This window comes from Lithobates pipiens, unplaced genomic scaffold (genome assembly GCF_037356315.1).
Source record: "Lithobates pipiens isolate NorthernLeopardFrog02 unplaced genomic scaffold, aLitPip1_a1.2 Scaffold_115, whole genome shotgun sequence".
NCBI classification, from domain to species: Eukaryota; Metazoa; Chordata; class Amphibia; order Anura; family Ranidae; genus Lithobates; species Lithobates pipiens.
The window spans coordinates 427,124-453,296 of record NW_027507702.1 but is presented as its reverse complement, the minus strand read 5'-3'; the positions used below and the strand labels follow the sequence as shown (position 1 = coordinate 453,296).

At 47.4% G+C, this 26,173-nt stretch overlaps 1 protein-coding gene across 10 annotated transcripts in view; it reads left to right on the top strand.

Moving 5' to 3' along the window:
- Window positions 1–26,173, top strand: part of LOC143973688 (NACHT, LRR and PYD domains-containing protein 12-like) — a 280,532-nt gene that overhangs the window by 6,336 nt on the left and 248,023 nt on the right. For 9 of the 10 annotated variants that reach the window (XM_077474547.1, XM_077474597.1, XM_077474572.1 and 6 more), the window contains one exon: window positions 10,518–10,639. The exons of the other annotated variant lie outside the window; for it this stretch is intronic. In XM_077474547.1, coding sequence (XP_077330673.1) covers window positions 10,603–10,639 — 37 coding nt within the window. In that variant the 5' untranslated portion in view covers window positions 10,518–10,602. Of the gene's footprint in view, window positions 1–10,517; window positions 10,640–26,173 lie in introns of those variants that run through there. 10 annotated transcript variants of the gene reach the window in all.

Here is a 26,173-nt window from a genome sequence, read left to right as displayed (position 1 = left end):
TGTGACATCGTAAGGGGGCGGGGTCACCATGTGACATCAACTCGTGTGACATCAACCGATGACCCCGCCCCTTGTCCCTATATAAGTCACCGCGCAGCGCGTCCCTGGCATTGCGTCCGGAGAGAGCTTCGAGTCAACATCTCCAGGAGAAGGAGGAGAAGAAGAAGAAGAAGAAGAAGAACGGAAGGCGGTGACGGCGACAGAAGACCGGGCCACCGCCTGTAAAAGAGCTATAAGAAGGCGCAGTGGCCCGGCAGAAGAACCGAAGAGGGGGACAAGACCCCCGAAGTCGGAAGAAGAGGGCGGCGGTGAGGAAGAAAGCCAGGCTCCTCCGCTAGCAAAAGAGCTAGAAGAAGATAGCGGAGGAGTCCGGCGAAAAGACCCCCGAAGACGGAAGACCCCCGGAGCTGTGCAATAAACTATTTTATCTTGTGTGTTGTGTTTTTTTTGGTACTTTATTTTACAGGTGAATGGGTAGGGGTACGTTGTACCCCATACTCATTCACATAGGGTGGAGGCCAGTATCCGGGGGCCCCTCGCCCACAGACCCCGACAACCAACGGCCAGGGTTGTCGGGAAGAGGCCCTTGTCCTCATCAACATGGGGACAAGGTGCTTTGGGGTGGGGGGGCCGCACGCAGCCTGGTACGGCTCAGGAGGGGGGCCGCCCGCTCGTCCCCACCCCCTTTCCTGGCCGGCCGGGTAGCGTGCTCGGATAAGGGTCTGGTGTGGATCTGGGGGGACCCCCACGCCGTTTTTTTCGCGTAGGGGGTTCCCCTTGGAATCCATACCAGACCTGGTATGCTCTCGGAGGGGGAACCCACGCCAAATTTTTTTCAGAAATTTGGCGTGGAGTTCCCCCTTCAGAGCTAATAATTCTGTCAAAGTCGCCTCCGTATAGACAGAGATCCGACTTGGAGGCGACCTCCATTGAAATCAATGGGTTCAAGTCGCCTACAAGTCGAATTGAAGTAGTGAAGGAACTTCTTTTGAAGTCGGAGCGACTTCAGTAGCGTGCATTAAGACGGCTCTCATTCACGTACATTGATTTTTAAATGTTGTCCGACCTGAGGCGACTAGGGGCGACCTCAAGTCGGATCTGAGTCTCCCCTGTGTGAACCAAGCCTTAGAGTGGCGCTCCTTTTGTTTCTGATTTTATGCTGCATAGAGATTTCTTCATCTCCTGGGAGCTGCCTTGTCAGGAACCATGGATCAGACTGAGACAGAAGTGCAGTAAAAATCACACTAGTGTGGAGGGCCACCCAAAAAAAAAAATAATAATAATAGTATTAATATTCTTAATTTCCTTGGCTCCTCCCCTCTGTAGGGAACACCTGCGCCAGCTTTCCATAAATTTCCTCCTCCCCGGCTGCTCCTCAGTTATTTGTGTTTCCTCCAGGAGAGGAGACACCAAGGAAACCAAGCAGGAGAGTCAGGAGGCTCAGGCAAATGTCCTGGAAAGCAGCAGAGGCTGCTTGGGCAAACGAAAGATGACAGACTGCCCTGTAATGCCGCCCCACATCACTGAGTGCAGATAGAGGTCGGGGGGGCTCCTGTTCAGCTCCGAGTACAGAGCAAGGAGGTGCATGGACGGCCGTCTCATACCCCCAGCAGCGTGAAGCACTCAACTCAGTGCAAACCACACCGGGTATTGTGATCGGTGGCGGGTGACGTCACATCCGGCGAAGGGGGCGTGCACTTCCGGTTTCCGGCCGCAAAACATAAAGAGGAGTCAGGCATGGGCTGGAGAGGAGCCACATACGCTGTAGAGACAGCGGAGGCTCCGGCGGTGACACCAGCATGTCAGACGCAGAGGGAAGGGACACTGCTCCAGCAGAGAAGAGCTCCAGCCATACCAAGGTAAAGGGAACCTAGGGTGGAACTCCCTTGGCCTAAACCACTACCACCCAACCCCCCCACCCCCCCTCAAGGGTACATGGGGGAAAAAGGGGGGTAGGCAAGGTCCCTCCGGTGTCAGAGGGGGGTTCATGGGGCCCCTGGTGAGGTTAGCCCATATGAAAGATGCTGTGCACCTGCAATTTTGGCAGGTAGGAGTATAGCAGTATTAATGTTGTGGGGTTTTCTTTGTTATTGCAGAAAACAGATAAAACCAAACCCTCTCACAACTCTTGTAAAAATACACTTAAAGATTCCTGGGGGAAAGCATTGTGTAAGGAATGTATTAATAAACTAGTGCAAGAACATTCCACTGAACAGGGCAATGATTTAGCGGCAAAAATCAGAGGGTGAGGCACTGGAAGGGGATTCCAGAAAACCCTCCCGATACAAGCTCTCATTAGAAGAGGTATAGTGCGTTGCGAAAGTATTCGGCCCCCTTGAATTTTTCAACCTTTTGCCACATTTCAGGCTTCAAACAAAGATATAAAATTTTAATTTTTTGTGAAGAATCACCAACAAGTGGGACACAATTGTGAAGTGGAATGAAATCTATTGGATATTTTAAACTTTTTTAGCAAATAAAAAACTGAAAAGTGGTGCGTGCAAAATTATTCGGCCCCTTTACTTTCAGTGCAGCAAACTCACTCCAGAAGTTCAGCGAGGATCTCTGAATGATCCAATGTTGTCCTAAATGACTGATGGTGATAAATAGAATCCACCTGTGTGTAATCAAGTCTCTGTATAAATGCACCTGCTCTGTGATAGTCTCAGGGTTCTGTTGAAAGCACAAAGAGCATCATGAAGACCAAGGAACACACCAGGCAGGTCCGTAATACTGTTGTGGAGAAGTTTAAATCCGGATTTGGATACAAAAAGATTTCCCAAGCTTTAATCATCCCAAGGAGCACTGTGCAAGCGATCATTTTGAAATGGAAGGAGTATCAGACCACTGCAAATCTACCAAGACCTGGCCGCCCCTCTAAACTTTCAGCTTAGACAAGGAGAAGACTGATCAGAGATGCAGCCAAGAGGCCCATGATCACTCTGGATGAACTGCAGAGAACTACAGCTGAGGTGGGAGAGTCTGTCCATAGGACAACAATCAGTCGTACACTGCACAAATCTGCCCTTTATGGAAGAGTGGCAAGAAGAAAGCCATTTCTCAAAGAAATCCATAAAAAGTCTCGTCTAAAGTTTGCCACAAGCCACCTGGGAGACACACCAAACATGTGGAAGAAGGTGCTCTGGTCAGATGAAACCAAAATCCAACTTTTTGCCCACAATGCAAAACGATATGTTTGGCATAAAAGCAACACAGCTCATCACCCTCAACACACCACCCCCACTGTCACACATGGTGGTGGCAGCATCATGGTTTGGGCCTGCTTTTCTTCAGCAGGGACAGGGAAGATGGTTAAAATTGAGGGGAAGATGGATGCAGCCAAATACAGGACCATTCTGGATGAAAACCTGTTGGAGTCTGCAAAAGACCTGAAACTGGGACGGAGATTTATCTTCCAACAAGACAATGATCCCAAACATACAGCAAAATCTACAAAGGAATGGTTCACAAATAAACGTATCCAGGTGTTAGAATGGCCAAGTCAAAGTCCAGACCTGAATCCAATCGAGAATCTGTGGAAAGAGCTGAAAACTGCTGTTCACAAACGCTCTCCATCCAACCTCACTGAGCTCCAGCTGTTTTGCAAGGAAGAATGGGCAAGAATTTCAGTCTCTCGATGTGCAAAACTGATAGAGACACCCCAAGCGACTTGCAGCTGTAATCGCAGCAAAAGGTGGCTCTACAAAGTATTAACGCAAGGGGACCGAATAATTTTGCACGCCCCACTTTTCATTTTTTTTATTCGTTAAAAAAGTTTCAAAAATCCAATAGATTTCGTTCCACTTCACAATTGTGTTGGTGATTCTTCACAAAAAATAAAATTTTTATATCTTTATGTTTAAAGCCTGAAATGTGTTTTTCTAAGGCCTTAAAGAGACGGTTTCCATTTGCAGGTGACAAATCATCAGTATGGAACAAAACCCCAAAGCTAGATGCAGCCTTCTTACAAGTTTCCCGGCACACAGATTTAGCTTTTGAGGATATGGGGGTCTTATCTGAAGCAATGGATAAGAGAATGGACTCTCTATTAACCCCTTCAATACCCTTGGACACAGCCAGTCACAGATCACTGTAAATGGCAAATCACAGCAGCCATTTACAGCGTGATCGGCGTGTCCAATGAAAGATGATCTCATATGTAAACATATGAGATCATCTCCCATCACCGGCTCTTCCTCCTCACACAGAGACAGCGTGTGAGGAGGGAGAGATGAACGGCTGCAGCAGCTGTGAGTAAAAAAAAAAAATATGAAAATAAAGTGCTACACTAAATGTCGGTGCCACCTGTCCCCACTGCCAGATATCAGTGCCATCTGTCATCAGTGCCACATCAGTGTCATGTGTCATCAGTGTCATCTGTCATCAGTGCCACGTCAGTCACGTGTCATTGTCCTGGTGCTCCAGGGCCTTCAAAAGTGTAATAAGTAGTCAACAAGTTAGATGTGTAATTTATGCTCCTAGAACACCCGATGGCGCTCCCTGCATGTTGGGCCTCTCTATGTGGCCAGGCTGTGAAAAAGTCCCACACATGTGGTATCATAATACTCAGGAGGAGTAGCAGAATTTATTTTGGGGTGTCATTTGTGCTATACACATGCCATGTGAGAGAAATAACCTATTACAATGACAATTTTGTGGGAAAAAAAAATCTTAATTGTGCAAAGAATTGTGGGAAAAATGACAACATCAAAACCTCACCATGCCTCTTACTAAATACCTTGGAATGTCTACTTTCCAAAAAGGGGTCATTTGGGGGTATTTGTACTTTCCTGGCTTGTTCGGGTCACAAGAAATGAGATCGGCCACCAGTACATAAGATGTGATCATTTTTTTATGATTCGCACCACAGCTTGTAGACTCTCTAACTTTCACAAAGACCAAATAATATCCACCAATTTGGGTTATTTTTAGCAAAGATTTGTAGCAGTATAAATTGTGGCCAAAATGTATGAAGAAAAATGTATAATTTGCAAAAGTTTATCACAGAAACAAAGAAAAATGCATTTTTTTTCAACATTTTTGGTCTTTTTTCATTTATAGCGCAAAAAAAACCCAAAAACCCCAGAGGTGGTCAAATACCACCAAAAGAAAGCTCTATTTGTGAGAAAAAAAGGGCAAAAAATTAATTTGGGTACAGTGTTACATGACTGAGTAATTGTCATTCAAAGTGTGAGAGCACCGAAAGCTAAAAGGAAGGGGGTTTAAGTGCCCAGTGGGTAAGTGGTTAACACACCTGCTTCCCCATTCACACCTGAGACCTTGTAACACTAATGAGTCACATGACACCGGGGGAGGGAAAATAGCTAATTGTTAATGTATATGATAAGCCTGTTAAGACCTGTCTGTTATAATGCATTGCAATGATATGCACATTCATACAACAAATGCACATAAACTCACGACAAGCATTAGACAGGACAAAAAATATATATTTATATTTCATATAAATTGAAAACATAATTTAAAAATCTACCCTTTCAAAGTATACATGTATATAAGAAAATTAAAAATTTTAATTTTTTTATTTTATTTTATTTTTTTTGTCTGATGCTTGTGGAGACCGGACATTCCTTGCTGACACCAATTTACCAGTATTTATCCACTTAGGCTATGACAAAATGGCCACCATTTCGAAATTGTCGTAGATATATATATATATATATATATATATATATATATATATATATATATATATATATAGATATATAGATATATTATTTCACAAAGCAAGTTAACATTATTTATCCTGATATAGTTCTGGTCAATATTTCTTAATCAAGGGTTTATATAGTTACATATAGCGCTCTACCTGATTAAGCATGCCGTAATTACCCGCTGTATAGCTATTCTAGTCTTCGGGAAAATGGCTGCTATTAGGCTATTCATGGTATGAGCATCTTTCATAGATATAACATTCTGTTTATTAAATCCATTTACCCATTTTAATTCATTTTTCGCGGTTTGAAAGTAGTTATAATAAAGGTTTTAGATTTTTAAATTACTTTTTCTTATTTGCACCTAATTACGTTGTTAACCATTAAGTTGGGCGGCGAGCAGATTCCGCTGTCCTATATTAAGACACTTCCTATGCCCTCAGCTGATCCCAGTTGAAGTCACGTGACAGTGACGTGACGCGTAGGATAGCAGATGGACACCGGAAGTGACGTACACGCACGAGTGGACCGCTCGTCACTGTTTTCATGTGCAAATTCTTTTGGCAATTTGCGAGTAGCCTGTGTGTTTTTTTAAAAATAAAAAATCGCTTTTATTATAAAATACTGCACCATGGCCGGCTCCTTCTTTGTCTTTTGAGCATTCCCTTAAAGCCACCACGGATACTAAGTGCCAGGATAGGAGGAGCTGTGCGATATTGGACCTCTCTCCCTTCTCTCCCCTTCCACCCCAGGAGTCGGTGTTTATGCTGTTTGACCTTACAGCTGTAAGGTAATTGTTTAGCACATTCACCGGTTGGCAAACACCTGGATGATATGCACTGGACACTTGTTTTTGGCACATACCAATGATGTCTTTCTAGTATTGTTTGGAGGACTTTTTATGCATTGATTGATATTTTCCTCACCTGAGTGACACTATTGCACTTTATATTGGGATACACACTATGATATTTATATGTATGTATGTATGTGTATATATATATATATATATATATAATATATATATATTTTTTTAAGTTTAATTCATTTATTCACTATTGCACTTTATATGATTGAATATTATTATTCACATTTATCCTGCATCTCTGCGATATTTATCGTTGTCACCACTAGCTGTATATATATATATGCCCTTCTTTTTTTTGGATTTCTTTATATATTTGATTATTTAGTGATTTTTGCTTTTTAGGTTTTTACCACATGAATTTTGAGAATTTTTTTATTAATATTTAATTAGCTTCACGCTAGGAATTTTTGAGAATTTTTTATCGTTTATTTAATTTAGTTTCACGCCAGGAGCGCAACACCGTTTTAATAAATTTTTTGAAATTGCACTACTGCAGCACAATTTCAAAGCTGCAGGACAGTACGATTTCATCTGCGGCTTCCTGACATGATTTCATGCACAGATGTCAATGCAAGTCAACTTGAAATCACTAAAAATAGTGCAAGAATCATTTTCTACAGGGTGCAAGTCAGAGTTGCACTGATTTGACCGCTTCCATAGGCACAAATATTCTGCATCTCGTCATGTGATTTGGAACTGTCAAATTGAATGACAAGATGCACAGGTGTGAAAGGGGACTAAGGCCGCGTACACACGGGCGGACTGTTCGCCCAACTTTGTCCACTGAACAGTGTTTCAGCGGACAGTCCGCTCGTGTGTGGGCTTCAGCGCACAGTTTCAGCGGACTGTTTGACGAACAAAGTCTTAGGCCGCGTACACACGCGGGGACTGTTCGCTCAACTTTGTCCGTCAAACAGTTTCAGCGAACAGTCCGCTCAAACTTAGAATGAACGGACTTGCCCACACACGATGAACGAACAGTTTGCTGAAACCGTGCGCGATGACGTGAACGGCACGTACGACGGGACTAGAAAACGACATCCTATACACTGCAATGCAACCTTCGGCGTATAAATTCTTTCTGAGCATGCACGGAACTTTGTTTGACGAACAAGCCTACACACGAGGGGACTGTTCGCTGAAACAAGGTTTCAGCGGACAGTTTTTCGGAAATTCCGAAAAACCTTGTTCAGCAGACTGTTCGCTGAAACTGTCCATTGAAAGCCCACACAGGGGCGGACTGTCCGCTGAAACACTGTTCAGCGGACAAAGTTGAGCAAACAGTCCCCGCGTGTGTACGCGGCCTTACGGAATTTCCGTAAAACTGTTCGCTGAAACTTGGTTTCAGCGGACAGTCCGCCCGTGTGTGTGCCAGTCCGCTGTACTTTCGAAATGAGCGGACTGTTCCCGCCCGGAGAAAAGTCTGCTCATTTCGAGCGCGTCTCCAGGTAGGCGGGGCCCGCGAAGGAGACGTCGCGGGCCCCGCCGCCTGGTATGGACTTAAAGGGGAACCCCAACGCCAAAAAAAATCGGCGTGGGGGTCCCCCCAAAGTCCACAACAGACCCTTGTCCGAGCACGCTACCCGGCCGGCCAGGAAAGGGGGGCGAGCGAGCGCGCCCCCCCTCCTGAGCCGTACCAGGCCGCGTGCCCTCAACATGGGGGGTGCCTTGGGGGAGGGGGGCCGCGCGGCCCCCCCACCACCCCAAAGCACCTTGTCCCCATGTTGATGAGGACAAGGGCCTCTTCCCGACAACCCTGGCCGTTGGTTGTCGGGGTCTGCGGGCGGGGGGCTTATCGGAATCCGGGAGCCCCCTTTAATAAGGGGGCCCCCGGATACCGGCCCCCCACCCTATGTGAATGAGTATGGGGTACAATGTACCCCTACCCATTCACCTGTAAAATAAAAGTACCCAAAAAAAAACACAACACACGAGATAAAATATTTTATTGCACAGCTCCGGGGGTCTTCCGTCTTCGGGGGTCTTCTCGCCGGACTCCTCCGCTATCTTCTTGTAGCTCTTTTGCTAGCGGAGGAGTCCGGCATTCTTCCTCCCCGCCGCCGGCCTCTTCTCCCGACTTCGGGGGTCTTGTCCCCCTCTTCGGTTCTTCTGCCGGGCCACCGCGCCTTCTTATAGCTCTTATAGAGGCGGTGGCCCGGTCTTCTGACGCCGCCTTCCGTTCTTCTGCCGGGCCACCGCGCCTTCTTATAGCTCTTTTAGAGGCGGTGGCCCGGTCTTCTGTCGCCGCTGTCGCCGTCGTCGTCGCCGCCGCCTTCCGTTCTTCTTCTTCTTCTTCTCCAGGAGATGTTGACACGACGCTCTCTCCGGCCGGAATGCCAGAGCCGCGCTGCGCGGCCACTTATATAGTGACAATGGGGCGGTGTCACATGGTATATGTCACATGGGTTGGTCACATGGTGACCCCGCCCCCTTACGATGTCATAGTCCCCATGTGACATCAACCCATGTGACCAACCCATGTGACATATACCATGTGACACCGCCCCATTGTCACTATATAAGTGGCCGCGCAGTGCGGCTCTGGCATTCCGGCCGGAGAGAGCGTCGTGTCAACATCTCCTGGAGAAGAAGAAGAAGAACGGAAGGCGGCGGCGATGACGGCGACAGCGGCGACAGAAGACCGGGCCACCGCCTCTAAAAGAGCTATAAGAAGGCGCGGTGGCCCGGCAGAAGAACGGAAGGCGGCGACAGAAGACCGGGCCACCGCCTCTAAAAGAGCTATAAGAAGGCGCGGTGGCCCGGCAGAAGAACCGAAGAGGGGGACAAGACCCCCGAAGTCGGGAGAAGAGGCCGGCGGCGGGGAGGAAGAAAGCCGGACTCCTCCGCTAGCAAAAGAGCTACAAGAAGGTAGCGGAGGAGTCCGGCGAGAAGACCCCCGAAGACGGAAGACCCCCGGAGCTGTGCAATAAAATATTTTATCTTGTGTGTTGTGTTTTTTTTTTGGGTACTTTTATTTTACAGGTGAATGGGTAGGGGTACATTGTACCCCATACTCATTCACATAGGGTGGGGGGCCGGTATCCGGGGGCCCCCTTATTAAAGGGGGCTCCCGGATTCCGATAAGCCCCCCGCCCGCAGACCCCGACAACCAACGGCCAGGGTTGTCGGGAAGAGGCCCTTGTCCTCATCAACATGGGGACAAGGTGCTTTGGGGTGGGGGGGCCGCGCGGCCCCCCCCCTTCCCCAAGGCACCCCCCATGTTGAGGGCACGCGGCCTGGTACGGCTCAGGAGGGGGGGCGCGCTCGCTCGCCCCCCTTTCCTGGCCGGCCGGGTAGCGTGCTCAGACAAGGGTCTGTTGTGGACTTTGGGGGGACCCACACGCCGATTTTTTTTTCGGCGTTTGGGTTCCCCTTTAAGTCCATTCCAGGCGGCGGAGCCCGCGACGTCTCCGTCGCGGGCCCCGCCTACCTTGACACGCGCTCGAAATGAGCGGACTGTCCTCGTGTGTGGGCGAGTCCGTTCATTTCAAAAGTTGCGCGGACTTAGTACGACGAACTTAGTCCGCTCAAAAAGTGCCGTGTGTGGGCAAGTTCGTTCATTCAAAAGTTTGAGCGGACTGTCTGACGAACTTAGTTTCGGCAGACAGTCCGCCCGTGTGTACGCCGCCTGAGTGATAAGAGGGATTAAGAATGAAATTGTAACATCCGACAGGCTTTATTGATTTAGAGTCTATTCACATGTGTGCAGATTTTCAGTGGGCCCTTAAATAAAGCGCAGGCTTTTTCTCCAGATCAGTTTTTGTGTTCTTTATAACTTGCATTAAAGATGGAGCACTTTATTTTGCCTGTGTACATGTTAGGGTCTCGGGTGCCACTGCAATGAATGGCATTGTTTCCCATAGTCACACACCATGTGTTGTTGTACACAGTGTTTATGTAGATTACACTGCATGGCTTTTTTTTTTGATTGATTATTCCATACACATGTATTGATCTCTTTTTTAATATTACAGACTAATACCAAAGGAAAGACTGTCATGTGTCTCGGTGTACAAAGAGAACTGATTTCTCCTCTAGTGATCTGATTGCAAATAAAACATGAAAAGGAAATATTCCAACCTGCAGGAAATACCTGGTAAGCATACCAAATCATTATCTTTTATTTCTATTATCTTTTATAGAGAAAAAAAATATATAATAAATCATTTAAAGTCTTCATAGTCAAACATCCGTTAACCCCTTAGTGACTGAGGGTAAAGTAAAAAGTTCCTTGCAACTTTGACATGTATTAATAAATCCGTACATATCATCACAACTTCTCTGTGTATCCAGGTGGATTATACTGTGTTTTTTCTCAGGACAAATTGGACTTTCATTAGGTGGTAAATGGTAACCAATAATCTATATTTCTTGTTATTTCCATAACTTGCCACCAAAAGCACACAAAATTTTGAAAAAAAGAAATAAAAAAAAAAACACCAAAATAAATGATCCTGCTCCTGAGGATCACAGTGATAGTAGGACCCAGAAACAATAGTGTGCATTCTATTTTATGTTCAAAAAAACACACTGACACTAACTGAAACTGATAATTAAAAAAAAAGCTTTAAAAAAATCCTATACAAAAATATACTGACTTACCTTTTGACCCTGACCTTGATCTTTGACTCTTACATTGACCCTAACGCCAACCCTGACACTGGCCTAGATCAGACCTTGATGCATTTATTTTTGTTTGTTTTTAAATGTTATTTTTTTACAAATTTGTTTGTTTTACAATGTATCTTTTTATACAACGTATCTTTCTCTCCATTCAGAAGATAAAGAATACACAGGGGTGGGCTGCAGGGCCGGATTAACATAGGGACTATTGGAGCTGCAGCTCCAGGCCCCTTACCTTAAGATAGGCCCATTTAAAAAAATAAAAAAATTGACTTCAAGGGTCGTGGCTCGGCAACCAGGGGTCACATAGAGCCCACATTTATGGGGTATGTAGCTGAAGGTCTACCCCACTACTGGACAAAATTGGGGCTCCTATCACCTATGGTCCTGGAGATACTGGGCTCCTTGCGCAGCCTGTCAGAAGCTGCATACAAAGCGGCCAGTTTAAATACAAGCTGGCACACTCTGTTTGCAGCAGACTGAGAGGAAGAACTCACAGAGCCTCTCCTCACTTCTTGTCTGAGGCACTGAGCTCAATGGACAGCTTGGAGCCTGCAGAGTTTGACAGACAGCACCACATGTCAAACTTGCTTGCAGTAGCAGCATAGTCCAACAATGTAAAACCCCTGGTTCGGTTCGTACCAGAACTTGCGAACAGGCAAAAAATTTGTGCGAATTTGTGTTTTTAAAGGAAAAAATGTAATTTAAAACAGCATGCGGCTGTAATGTATTGTTGAGTCCCCGCAATATAGATAAAAATCATTGAACAAAAACCGCCTGGATTCCCCCCCAGTCCATTACCAGGCCCCTTGGGTCTGGTATAAATATTAAGGGGAACCCCACACCAAAATGTAAAAAAAAATGGCGTAGGGGCCCCCCAAAATCCATACCAGGCCCCTCAGGGGCACATTGAGTTACATTCGACTCAAACATCGGGCTCATCCCTGCCTACGGGTTACAATCATAGACTTAAGCCTAGTGCACATGATCGGATTTTCGGCAGGGAATTGGGTGATGACAGACTGTTGGCCTAAAATCCGACCGTTAGTATGCTCCATCAGACAATTGTACGCCAACAAATGTTGGATGGGAGCAGTGGCGTAACTAGAGCCTTCAGGGCCCCGATGCAAGAAACCATGAAGGGCCCCCCTGAACCCCAGCCAGGGCCCTTCCCTCCGAGTCTGGCGGTGGAACTCCAGGGCGTGGTCACAGGTATGACCTTTGTGAGCCCTGTATTTCCACCACTGGTATCAGTAGTTTTTTTTTTTATTTTTTTTTTTTAGGTGCCCCATTGGGGGACTGTCCCTAGGCAGGATGGGGTCCCCATCACCAGAAGAGATGAGGTCCTTTTCTCCAGGGCAGATGAAGTTACTGCCCCCAGGTGAGAAGGGATCCCTGTCCCCAGGGGGAGATGGAGGGGGTATGTAATGGTGTGTGGGGGATGGGGTCCTCTCACTCACCATGACCAAGCTGTAGGCCGCCCACTCATCCATGTTGGCCTGGGCTCCATCCAGTGTGCTGGACGGGCGATCAGCATATCTCCCAGAAAGACCTTTCATCATCTGTGTATGATGGGGGAGAAGGGGGGCTGGCAAACAAGCCTACAGTGTCCTCCAGGGAGCCGGCTCCCATAGGGCTGCACTGCATCTGTGTGCTTAAAGTTTGTTTACCCGTGAGAAGTATGCAGTGCAGTGTGGGCCGGACTTGGGGGGGGGGGGCGGGACTCTGGCTGGGGAGAACAGACATCGGACTGAGTGACAATGCATGGAGCAGGAGAGGGGTACTCTAAGGAGCCGGCTGAGGACACAATTCATCCGGGGAAAGCTCAACTAAAGAGCAGCCAGTGCGATAGTCGAGCATGGAGCTCTGCTAGTCACCCTCTACCTCCAGCCACCCGTATGCATGGTGCACTGGTACCCCTAGCTGCCTATGCTGTTGCCGGCCATATGTAGAGGGGGCTGCATGAGCCCCCTGCATCACAGGGCATGGTTGCGGTCGCGACTGCTGCACCCCCTATAGTTACACCCCTGGATGGCAGGCTAGTCAATTTTCAGCAGACAATGGTCTGTTGTCAGATTTTCCTATCGTCTGTACACAAGTCCGTCACTCAAAAGTTGAAAGTACAAACACGCATGCTCGGAATTAATGCTCACCAAACATGACATTAGCAGAAGGTGCCCAAAGGGTGGCGCTCAAGAGCTGAAAATCCTTGTAGTATGTCACTAAATTCGTGTTTGTTGGCAGACAATTGTGTACCGTTTGTATGCAAGACAAGTTCCTGGCACACGCCCTTCGGACAAAAGTCTGACGTTTTGTTGGCCAACAATCTGATCGTGTGTACCAGGCTTTAGTGTTGTTTCCTTCCAGTTTGTTACCTCTAAAAACCATTGTATATATGCAAAACAATAGCTTGACTACTTGTATTTCTTTAAGATTATATTCGCTTGTTTTTTGAACTACCTAATATGTACACATACTATATTTTGAGAATGTATTGTCTCATTCTTTGTTTCCTGTATTTCTTTAACTGCTGCCGGACCAGCCGCCTCAGTTTTACTGTGGCTGGTTGGCTCCGCTGCGCAAAATCCCATTAATATACTTGATCTCGCGAGACTTGCATAGAAGGCGCGTGCTCCACCGCGAGCTCTGTGAGTCCGACCATGGGCCCCGCGGACTCGATGTCTGAGGGGATACCCGCAATCGTCTCACGGAGGGGAAGAACATGGAAATGCTAATGTAAGCATTTCCCCCGTTCTGCCTAGTGACACTACCACTGATCACAGCTCCCTGTAATCGAGAATGGTGATCAGTGATGTGTCACTGCTAGCCCATCCAACCTACAGTTAGAATCACTCCCTAGGACACACTTAACCCCTGCAGCACCCCTTCACTGCCAGTCACATTTACACAGTAATAAATGCATTTTTAATTGCACTAGTCGCTGTATAAATGTGAATGGTCCCAAAATAGCACCAAAAGTGTCCGACGTGTCCCCATAATGTCGCAGTCACAATAAAAATCGCAGATCGCCACCATTACTAATAAAAAAAAAATTATAAAAATGTAATAAAACTATCCCCTATTTTGTAGATGCTATAACTTTTGCGCAAACCAATCAATAAACACATATTGCGATTTTTTTTTTTTTTTTTATCAATAATATGTAGAAGAATACATATCGGCCTAAACTGAGGGAAAAAAAAATATACATTTTTTTTGGGGATATTTATTATAGCAAAAAGTAAAAAATATAGCTTTTTTTCAAAATTGGAGCTATTTTTTTGTTTATAGCACAAAAAAAAAACGTAGATGGGATCAAATACCACCAAAAGAAAGCTCTATTTGTGGGAAAAAAAAGGACATCAATTTTGTTTGGGAGCCACGTCGCATGACCGCGCAATTGTCAGTTAAAGCAACGCAGTGCCGAATCGCAATAAGCGCTCTGGTCAGGAAGGGGCTAAATTCTTCCGGGGCTGAATTGGTTAAAATCCAAATAAAGATTTATTTATTTTTTTTAAAGATATTTTTTTATTGCACTTTCTTAACAGACAGACATACATACTGTGATATTGGGGTGTTTAGCTCAAGTGGATAGATGCATTTTTGTGCAGTGAGTCCACATCAGATAGGCACACAAAACAAAAGTCCATCCAAGAATCCCACGCAGGGGTTTAACTTCATTCGGCACTCATAAATGAAAAACATACCGAGCCACCTGGCTCTCTCTTATCAACAGTTCCTCTGTTTGCTCCCCACAGCGTTATCGATTCTTTCCAGCTACCTGGACTCACTGGCTTCCTTAGTCTCCCCGACTCTCAAAGCTGGTCAGCCTTTCCCAGTCCCTGGGCAAAGAATCCCTCTTAAATGGGCTGCAGTCTCCCTCAGGGCAGACAGCTTTCCAGACACAGGTCTGTATTCAAATTCAGAATCTTCCATTATGGGGGAGAGGGTCAGGGGGCTAGCTAGCCATCTGTCAGGGCTGGGCTCAGGACGCTCAGCTGTTGGCTAACTGCCAGCTCCTATCTCTCCACAGCTACTCACCTGTTGATGATATCCTGCTTGTCAGTCCTGCCTACGGTTCAGCCCAGAGGATCTCTGCCTTTGCCTTGGTCAACATTACAGAAACTATCTCCTGCGTTCCTGTTTATAGACTTGCTTGGTGGACATCCCTTCTGGTTCCAGACCCTGCTTGCTGTTCCACTGCACTGATCCCTGACTTTCTGGCTTGGCTAACTATCCATTTCTGGTTACAGAACTTTGGCTATGTTTGGGCTACGTTTGTTCTATTTACTTTTATTATTAAACAAGTGTGATTTAAGTATACTTCTGTCTCGTTCTGTTTTCATGGTTTCTGACACCATCTGCCCCAGATTTTGTGTATTTTTTTTTTCCTCTTTCGGATATCAAAGGTAAGCTTGTATAGAGGCAGGGACTCATTAACCAGTTTTAACCAAAGATTTTGAGTTGGGGTCTCTGAACCCTTCCACGTCAGTAGAAGGGACTTCTTTGCATAGAAATAAAGGATGCAGAGTAGTCTCTTGGCCTGGGAGGGGATGGTGAGGTCGCCAAAGATGCCCAAGAGACAATTCTTGGGGTTGAGTATACTTGGGGGACCCAGTGCAGAGGAGATGAAGGAGCCTATGTTTACCCAGAAATCTTGTACTATGGTCCAAAAGCAGTGGAGAAAAGCAATCTGTCTACATCCCCGGAAGCATTCAGCAGAGGATGATAGTCCCATTTTATGCATCCTAGCTGGAGTGAGGTGTGAGTGATGAAATATTTTAATTTGGATCACCCTGTCCCTGGAGGAAATAACAGAGGTCTTGAATGTGTCACAGAATTCAGTCGTCTTCTGTAATAGGGGCATCTAGGGAGTCCCATTTCTTTTGTGCTGCCTTAAATCTAAGGTTGATGTTTGTGACGAGGGCCAAGTAGTAGGTGGAGATGAGTTTTGTCTGGTCCAGGGACCTAAGGAGTTTTTCCATGTCTGGTGTTTAAGAGGGCTGTCCAGGGAACCAAAATGTGTTCGTATTGTGGGTCTGAGTTGGTAATAGTAAAATGGATAAGTATGTGGTAAGTCAAAATCTAAGCGCATCTGAGAGAAGGATTTGAAACCTTGGGGGGAATATATTTGGCATAGGTATTTGATTCCGCTGGACGTTCATCTTTTGGGGTCAGGCATGCAGCATAGTTCCTTAAAGTGGTTGTAAACCCTCACAACACACTTTGACCTACAGGTAAGCCTAGATTAAGGCTTACCTGTAGGTCCAAGAAATATCTCCTAAACCTACACGGTTTAGGAGATATTTGGCGAAAGACAGGCACCGCTGTCTACGGCGCATGCACCGTAGACAGCGGCGCACAGGTGCAGCACCCGTCAACGGTGATAAGCCGCGCGTGGCAGCTTCCGTGCGAATGCACGGGAGTGACGTCATCGCGGCTTCGCCGAATGACAGCGGCGGAGCAGCGAGACCCACCGAGAAGATGGATGCACCGGACTACAGGGGACAGCGGTGACATCGCTGGCTCCTGTGTCAGGTAAGTGACACATAATGGACTACTATGCGATGCAAAGTAGTCCATTATGTTTTACCTTTGCAGGGAATGAAAGAGGAAGTAAACTCATCAGGGTTTACTTCCTCTTTAAGAGTAGGGTTAAACCACAGTGGACTATTGGGAGAAGCCCTCCAGGAGTCAGTGGAAAGCTCCACTACTACAGTTTGGAATAGGGAGAGGGAGGTACGTATAATGGTCATACCTTGTTCAGGTGGTGTGCATCCTCTGTACACAATGTTATGAAGAGTTTCAAAGGAGAAGACTATAGCTTCTTCAGTAGTGGTACAGGCATTGTAAGGGTTGGGATGAAGCCAATCGTGGATGTTAACTAGCTGGGATGCTAGATAGTAAAGGTAGAAGTTGGAGAGGGCCAGGCCGGCCATGTGGGATGGGAGGTGTAGTGTCTATAGTGCAACTCTAGGGGTTGGCGATCATTCCAGAGGAAAGCAGTACAAATAAAAGTCAATACTTTAAAAAATGGATTTGGGAATTTTACAAGCGGAATTTGCCATGACATACAGTAATTTAGGCGAGTAAATCATCTTGAGAATATTGGCTCTTCCCATGAGGTCTAGGGGCAGATCCTTCCACTGTTTGGTTTGTAATTGGAGCAGTAAGGGGCATAGGTTATTGGTTACATAGAGGGATATTGGTAATTTAATTGAGACTCCTAGGGATCTGAAGGAGGTGGCAACTTGTAGCTTAGAGTGCGAACGAATCACTGTTATTGTAGCTTGGTCTAGGGGAAAAAGGATTGATTTGTCCCAATTCACTTGGAATCCAGAAAAGTCACCAAATGTGTTAATTTCAGCTAAAAGGTTGGTGAAGGGAGTCTTGGGGTCTGCTAGGTAAACTAAGGTATCATCTGCATAGAGGGATATCCTCTCCTCTATATCATTTATGGGGAGGCCTTTAATTGATGGAGAGCTACAGATCTGTACAGTCAGGGGCTCCATAATCAGAGCAAGCAAGAGGGTTGACAAAGGGCATCCCTGTCTGGTGCCTCTGGTGATTGGGAATGGTTTGGTAACATGGGCATTGATTCATATGCGGGCTAGTGGATTGTTTTATAGAGGAGACGCATCCATGCTATAGGTCAGGGGCTATACAGTTGTAGATCCCAACACAAATAAGACCACTCCACACTGTTGAAAGCCTTGCAGATGCCCAGTGATAGCACAACACTGGTTGACAGACAGTCATGAGGGTAGGTCATATTGTGGAATAGTCTACGAATATTCATTCTGATTGAGTGGCCGGGTATGACGCCCCCCTGGTCGCTCTTAACCAATTTTGCAACCACTTTGTTCAGAGGATTGGCCAGGACTTTGGCTAGAATTTTGACATCTACTGTCACGTACCTAGTGGTGAGCCCGGAATGCAGAAGGAGACCTCTCTTGCGTCCCCGACTCACGGCCCCTGATGATGGTGACAGGAGCCACGGAAGTCAAAGGTAGCACGAGTGCCTGGCAGGATCAACAGCTGGTGGATGGATCAGGCTGACTTCAGGAACTGTAGCTGGACAAGCAGGCCCCAGTGGCAGCGGACAGGAACCAGTACACAGCAGGAGACCAACAGGAACAGGTGGGTCACTCAGGGGCAGGCACGCAGAAGAGTCAGGCAAGCCGGGTCAAACCAAACAGTCAGTACAGGAACAGATGCAGCAGGCAGAGGCAGGAATGTGGAACAGAACGGGTCGGTAACTGATGAGCACGGATGGACCAGAGGATGAGACATGTGCAGAGTCGTAGACAAGCCGGAGGTCAGAGGCAGGCAGAAGGCAATGAAGGTCACAGGTCAGGCCGGGTCAAATACACAACAGATCAGATTCGGGTAGTAGTCTCAGGAATGCTGTAGATCAAGCAGCAAGATCTGAAGGGAGAACTGGGTTTAAATAGCCCGCCTGGCGCTGGTAACCATGCGCGCACTCGCGCGACCGCAAACGCGTGCAGCCGCGAAACCGCGAACATGCACACCAGGCACCCGCAGGCGCGCACACAGACAGGTGACGGACCACTGTCCCCAGCCAGCCTTTCCTGACATCTACATTGATACGGGATATCAGCCGATAGAAGTCACATTTAAGGGGATCTTTCTGAGGTTTTAATATCAGAATGATCAATGCCTCTCTCATTGAGGGAGGAAGTACTCTGTCTTTCAAGGCCTCATTATATGTATTGAGTAGAATGGGACCCAGGAGGTGTCGGGAGTGTGCATTCAGCTAGGAAGTCATCCAAGCCTGGTGTCTTATTGGTCGGCAGCTGCGAAATTGCAAAGGAGAGTTCCTCTATAGAGAGAGGTTTGTCTAGGTCTGCACGGTGTTGGCCTGACAGTTGGGGAAGTGCTGTTTGGGTTAAGTATTCATCAAGTTGGGTCTCAGAGCAGTGGGCTCTAGTAGTATTGAGGTCAAGGTAGAAAGCTAGGAAAGCGTCTGTTATATCCTGAGGGATGTCACTAATCTTATCCTGGGATATCAGGATCCTACGGATTGAGAAAGGGGTACGGTTGGATCTGGTTAGGTAGGCAAGTAGGCACCCAGCCTTATTGCCATGTTCAAATGTCTTTTGTGTAAGGTAGAGCATACGTTTTTTAGTAAGGTCTAGCAGGCGGAGCTTATACTCCCTGCAACCACGGTGTTAGCGTATCTGTACTAGGGTTTTGAGCATAAGCCATCTCTGAAACTGTCCTTGCACTTTCTAGTTCCTCAGTGCACTGCTGGGCATTTTTGCACAAAATACCTGTAATGGACATAAAGGTGCCCCTCAGCACCGCCTTGGATGCGTCCCAGGCAGTGGAGGGCCCAGCAGTGCCTTGATTTGCATGCCAGTATTCAGTAATACTCTTCTGGCATTCAGTCTGTACAATTTCATCCTCCAACCAATGAGAGTTTAATCGCCAAATATAAGGGCCTGCACTCAGTAGGAGGAGGAAATCCACAGAAAGAGGGGCATGATCTGAAATTCCTCTGGGCAGATAGAAGGCTGCGTGAACTATAGGGAGCACCTACGCAGGGGCAAATGTCAGATCTATGAGAGACATGGTATGGAAGGAGTCAGAGTGGCAGGAGAAGTGGCCCTCATCTGGGTACTTCCATCCCCATATCTCAGTAAGGTTATACACCTGAGTCCAGTCAACAAATGAGGGATAGGACCTGCCCCCACCCCTCAAGCGGTCTATGGCGGGGTCAAGTATGGCACTAAAGTCTCCTACAAACAGTAGAGGACCAGGGGATCTAGACAGTAATAGAAGGTACAAGTGAGAAAGTAAATCTGGGGAGAATTGAGGTGGGACATATATATTTACTAATGTAAAGACTATAGAGACAATACAGAGAGTAATTATGATGAATCTCCCTTCAGGGTCTGTCTTTATCAGAATTTCTGCTGGGGGGATTTTGCTAGCAGTATAGAGACCGCGGAAGCAGTCATATAAGACACAACATGTGCAAACGTTGGGAGGATCAAACGTTAGAACTGGCCATGATTTCAGATGGGTCTTCTGCAGGGGTAGTGCAAGGTAGCTTGTGAAAAGGGGGGCAGTATAGGTGCAGTCCATGGGTTAGCCCCAACATCAGGGATGTAGGTGTTGATTAGAGGATTAGGAAATCCTGTGTGTCCCAACAGATATCAGATAGGATAAGCATTGAGGTATGGAGAACTAGAAGTGCAGCAGCTGGTCTTAATTGCGGCGTTGTCTGGGTTGTTTCCCAAAGCGAGCATCTAGCCAGGCCATGGCTTCCTTAGGACAGGAGCAGAAGTGGTCCTTGCCTTCATAGATGATTCCCAGTTTTGCCGGGAAGAACATTGCGTAAGGGAGGCCTTCAGTGCGCAGTCTATCTTTCACTGCCCTGAAGGATATGTGCTGGCATTGGACTTCTGCTGAGAAATCAGGGTATATGGAGGTATTGTTACCGTTAAACTTGAGTGGCCCTTTCTTTCTGGCAAGACGCAGTATAGTGACTCTGTCCCGAAAATTGAGGATTTTTGCGATCAAGGACCTTGGAGGGGCCCCTGAGAGAGGGGGACGTGGGGGGGGGGGGGGCAATGTGCATGCTCAATTTCAAAGGCATGGGAGAGCACCTCTGAACCAAAGACACCGCGCAGCCACAAATGGAGGAATCGTTCAGGATGTGACCCTTGGAACCCCACATAGCGAAGATTGTTCCTTTTCTAAATCATCTAATCTGAGGGCCACCAGCTCATCTGTAGCTGTGCATACTGTTGCAGCTAAGGGGTGCACTGTGTCTTCTAGGGTGCTGATATGTTCTTCTGCCCCCCCCCCCCCCGTCCTTTCCCACAGGTTTTGTACATCCTGCTTTAGTAGGGAGAAATCAATATGGATGCTTTCCATTCGAACAGTGAGGGAGGCTATGTAGTCTTTTATAGCCAGCATGATTTTTGCCAGTGTAGGCTCATCTAGAGAGGGGCCTGATGAATTGCAGTCTGCTGAGCATGTAGGGGTGTTAGGTGGTCAGCGTGGGTGCGAAGGGCTGCTGGTAGAGAGTCACTCACCCCTTGTGCAGAAGACTGAGACGAGGCAGGAGAGGGCTGCAGCATGGCTTCATGCATGCCTGAGGGATCGGCACCATCTTGCCTCCTGAACAATGTCAGATGTTCTGCCGTGGACTGGGCGTGGGTGGCCTGTATTTATTCACCATCATCTCTGCGGTGGATGCCTGCCATCCTTAGAGATCAATGCCACTTGGTAGAATTTTGGACACAGGATGCCTACAGGATAGGAAGTTAGAACCAGAGCTGTGGATCTAAGCAGCCGCTTTCATGGACCTCAAGCCACGCCCCCCCAATAAAGATTTATAGTATAAAAAAATGGCAAATTGAGAGCTACACTTCTGATTTCAAATAGTGATTGTCTAAAGCAGGGGTAAGCAACCTTTTGAGCACAGTGTGTCCTGAAAAATGTTTTCAAAGAAATTGAGCGTGCCCCACCTCTGTTCTCCCTCCTCTTCTGCCCCAACTCTGTTCCCCCTGCTCTTCTGCCCCACCTCTGTTCCCCCTGCTCTTCTGCCCCACCTCTGTTCCCCCTGCTCTTCTGCCCCACCTCTGTTCCCCCTGCTCTTCTGCGCCACCTCTGTTCCCCCTGCTCTTCTGACCCACCACTGTAACCCCCTGCTCACCTGCCCCCCAATACACCTTCTTTCACATCTTCCCCACTGCTCTACCTCCTTGCTTTTCTGCCCCAACACTGAACCCCCCCCCGCTCACCTGGCCCATCACTGTACCCCCCTACTGTCCCACTGCTGAACCCCCTTCTCATCTCTTTCATCACTGTACCTCCCTGCTTATCTGCCCCACCGCTGTACCTTCATGCTCTTCTGTTCCACCTCTGAACCCCTCCTGCTCATTTTCCCCACTGCTGAACCTTCCTGGTCATTTGCTTCACTGCTGTACCCTCTTCTCATCTATGACATGCGTGATATACAGAGTGGTGAAAGGAAGCAGAGATGAGACACATCTACCTGTCCTGGCACACTCATCCTGCTGATCCACCTCTCACATCCAGCCCACGTGCTTGTATGTGATGTATGAGATCTATATGATGTATGTGATATATATGATGTATGTGATGTCACATACAAGCATATGGAATGGATGCGCAATGATGAGCTCAGGTCAGGGGCATTTTCTGAAAGCAGTGGGCCGGTGTTTAGGATCATAAGTTGGTCCCCGCAGCTGAGAAAATGTGGTTGGATGTGCTTTTCATTGCGCTGAATACTGGCTGTGGCATAAAGGGACACAGAGTGCCGGGGCTCAGTAGTAAGTGACACAGCGTGTCGGGGGTTCAGTAGTAAGTGACACAGCGTGTCGGGGGTTCAGTAGTAAGTGACACAGCGTGTCGGGGGTTCAGTAGTAAGTGACACAGCGTGTCGGGGGTTCAGTAGTAAGTGACACAGCGTGTCGGGGGTTCAGTAGTAAGTGACACAGCGTGTCGGGGGTTCAGTAGTAAGTGACACAGCGTGTCTGGGGTTCAGTAGTAAGTGACACAGCGTGTCTGGGGTTCAGTAGTAAGTGACACTGAGTGCCGGGGTTCAGTAGTAAGTGACACTGAGTGCCGGGGGTTCAGTAGTAAGGGACACAGTGTGCCAGGTTTCAGTAGTAAGGGACACAGAGTGCCGGGGTTCAGTAGTAAGTGACACAGAGTGCCGGGGTTCAGTAGTAAGTGACACAGAGGGCCGGGGGTTCAGTAGTAAGTGACATAGAGGGCCGGGGGTTCAGTAGTAAGTGACACTGAGTGCCGGGGGTTCAGTAGTAAGGGACACAGTGTGCCGGGTTTCAGTAGTAAGGGACACAGAGGGCCGGGGTTCAGTAGTAAGTGACACAGAGGGCTGGGGGTTCAGTAGTAAGTGACACAGAGGGCCGGGGTTCAGTAGTAAGGGACACAGTGCCGGAGTTCAGTAGTAAGGAGCAAGAAGGTTCAGGAATAATTTCAACAAAGTTCCCAGAAGCTCAACTGTATGTCCACAAACTTTCACCTGATTGGGGTTCTCAATCACTGTGAAATCCCTTTTTTCTGAGATTGGTGGTGGCAACCAAGCAAATCATCTTCCTCCAGATGGTGGACTGGGTTAGCAGGACTGTGATTGGCTTTAGCAGTGGCCAATGACAGTCCTCCTCCTGGAAACAGGGACCGACCCACCTAGCAGAACTGTACCCAATCTCTTCCTCATCACAAAAACTGACGATCGCAGCTACAGCAGAGTTAGAGAACCAAACAATGTTTCCCATCTTTTACATTGTGTGGAGGTGCAGTGCCCCTCCCCCTCCAGGTGCGGTGTGGGGAATTCTGAAATTGGAATGCATTAGTGTCTCACTGAGCCATCGATGTGCTTCTCTGCTAATGTGGAGGGAGTCGAGTGCCGGCAAAGTAGGCTTCATGTGCCGCTTGCAGCACCAGTGCTAGGGGTTTACCTAAAAGAATAACTAAGGAGGAAGGGGGTAATGACAATTAAAGTAACAATTGTAAATAAAATAAAGGAAAGGGGTTCAACAGGGGGTAATGTGTTTCAAAAGCAGGTGGAGAGCTCAGCTGCAAAAGTGGCAAGACACGTCTCAGGCCATGAGCCACAACTAGAAGAAAGACTTCTCATATATACAAAAATAAAGCAAGGAATTTGCATAGATATAAAAATGTATTCAAGTAATGAGTTACAGATGAAAGTGGCATTCATTGTTGCATTCAAATCCAAAAATCTCATTCTTTCTGAAATTTTTGGACAGAGTTCTACATATAAGCAAATATATTTTTCCCACTTTCGTCTTTCAGGACAGCACACTTGAGAGACCTCGGCTCCTCCCTTCTCAGGGAAACCCTGCCTCCACCAGATCTTTAAAACCATTCCTTCCCTCCAGCCCTTCAGTTTTGGTGTTTCCTCTGGCGAGGAGACATTGCTAGGAACCTGGTTTTAAATCAGCTGGGGAGGCTGAGTCCAGTTCTATCCTGAAGGCAGAACGTTCGCTCTGGCCGAAGGGATGTCCGAAGAGATTAAGGTCTCATACATGCAGCAGGGCTGGGGAGTCCATTACCTTCAGTGTCTGGTGCGTCTCATCCTTCCTTGGGGAAAGTGGAGGCATGGGACGTTCAATTTGGCGCTGCCTTGGGAAGGTGTTCGCTGGATGTGTGCAGGTCTTCCCCTCGTTAGTGGGGCCAGCATGGAGCACAATACTGGGTCGGATGACGGGCGACGTATTTTTTCCGACGGGAGAGGTCACGTCCGGTTCACCCGTGACTTCTGGTTCCGGTCGTGGGATGCCAAAAATGAACGGCGCGAAGGCTGGTGTCTGCCTCATTCACGCTGTAGCGACTGCTAAGAGGAGCAGTTTTTGGCGAATCGACCGTTCGGACTGAAGGGATGTCTGAGACTGATGGTTCCCATTCGGTTCCGGGTGATGTCAGCACCAGCCACTCTAAGGTAAGTGGAACCCTGGGGTGGTGTTCCTTTACTGCTTCCCATATAACTCCACGGGTGATCTCCCCTCCTTGGTGGGAGGGGAAGAGTTGCACGTCTGGGACCCTGGTGGTGGTTGGTTCTGGGAGGGTGCACTCCTGGTGTCAGTCTGGTGTTAATTTTTGCTGGCAGGGGCTGATGCTGGTTGGGTTTTTTGTGTCGTTTCAGGACAAGTCCATGGAAAAGTCTAAGCTCTCACATGGGTCCAAGTAGAAGTGCCCCTTATGTAGAAGTGTGTTAGGGGAATCCTGGGGGAAAGTATTATGCAGGAATTGCATTGAGGACTTAGTCAAGGATCATGCTGAGGAACAAAGCTGGGCGGAGGTAACAGTGCACTCTCTATCAACAGTACACCTGAAAGGAGAGCTAAATCAGAGGGCAGACTTCCTCAGCAGGAAGAAGCTGAGGGAGAGCGACTGGGTCCTGAATCTAGAAATCTACAGGTTGATTGTCCAGAGGTGGGGGAGACCGTCTGTGGATCTTTTTGCGTCAAGGGAAAACGCAAAAACTCCTTTTTTTCTCTCTGAATCGGGGAGACGGAGCAATAGGAGTTGATGCTCTTTCTCAGAGATGGCCTTTTACCAAGTGCTATGCCTTTCCCCCTCCCATGTTGTTGCCGGCAGTTCTGAGGAAATTCCAGTTAGAGGATACAACTCTGATCTTGATAGCCCCACACTGGCCCAGGAGGCCTTGGTTTTCTGTACTAAAGAAGCTAGCGGTAGAACCCCCTTGGATACTTCCGGTCAGGAAAGATCTATTTTTCCAAGGCCCAATCTGCTGCTCTCAGGTAGAGAGGTGGAGTCTGGCAGCCTGGCTACTGAAGAGGAGATGCTGAAAAGCAAGGGGTTCTCCGAAAGGTTAAAAGCGACTCTTCTGAATTCTAGAAAGGAAGAGACACGCAGGATTTATTTGAAGTTATGATGAAGATTCAATTCCTGGTGTGCAGAGAGCTCCTTTAACGTTCATAGTCCAGTAGCAGTGTTGGAGTTCCTACAGAGGGGGGCAGATAAGGGACTGGCTCTCAGTACTCTTAAAGGTCAGGTTTCTGCCTTAAGTGTTTTTCTTGAGCAGCAACTGGCAGCGAATCCTTGGGTCTCCAGGTTCTTTAAAGGTTGAAGTAGACAGAGACCAGTCAGTTTACATCCTTTTCCCAGTTTGGGATTTATCTTTAGTTTTGCAGGCTCTTACAGAGGATCCCTTTTGATCCTATTAGTTCTTGTACGGTAAAATTTTTAACCCTCAAGACCGTTTTTTTGGTAGCTATCACTACCGCAAGAAGGGTCAGTGAGTTAGAAGCCGTCTCAAGGGGAGCACCTTTCTTTCAGGTTTTTCCGGGTCAGATTATTTTTAAAACTGATCCGGCCTTTTTGCCAAAGGTATCTTCAAATTTCCATTTGAATACTGTGAGGGAACAGGAACACGTCTTCCACAAGTTAGATGTCAGGAGGTGTGTGTTAAAATACCTGGAGGTTACGGAGCAATTCAGGA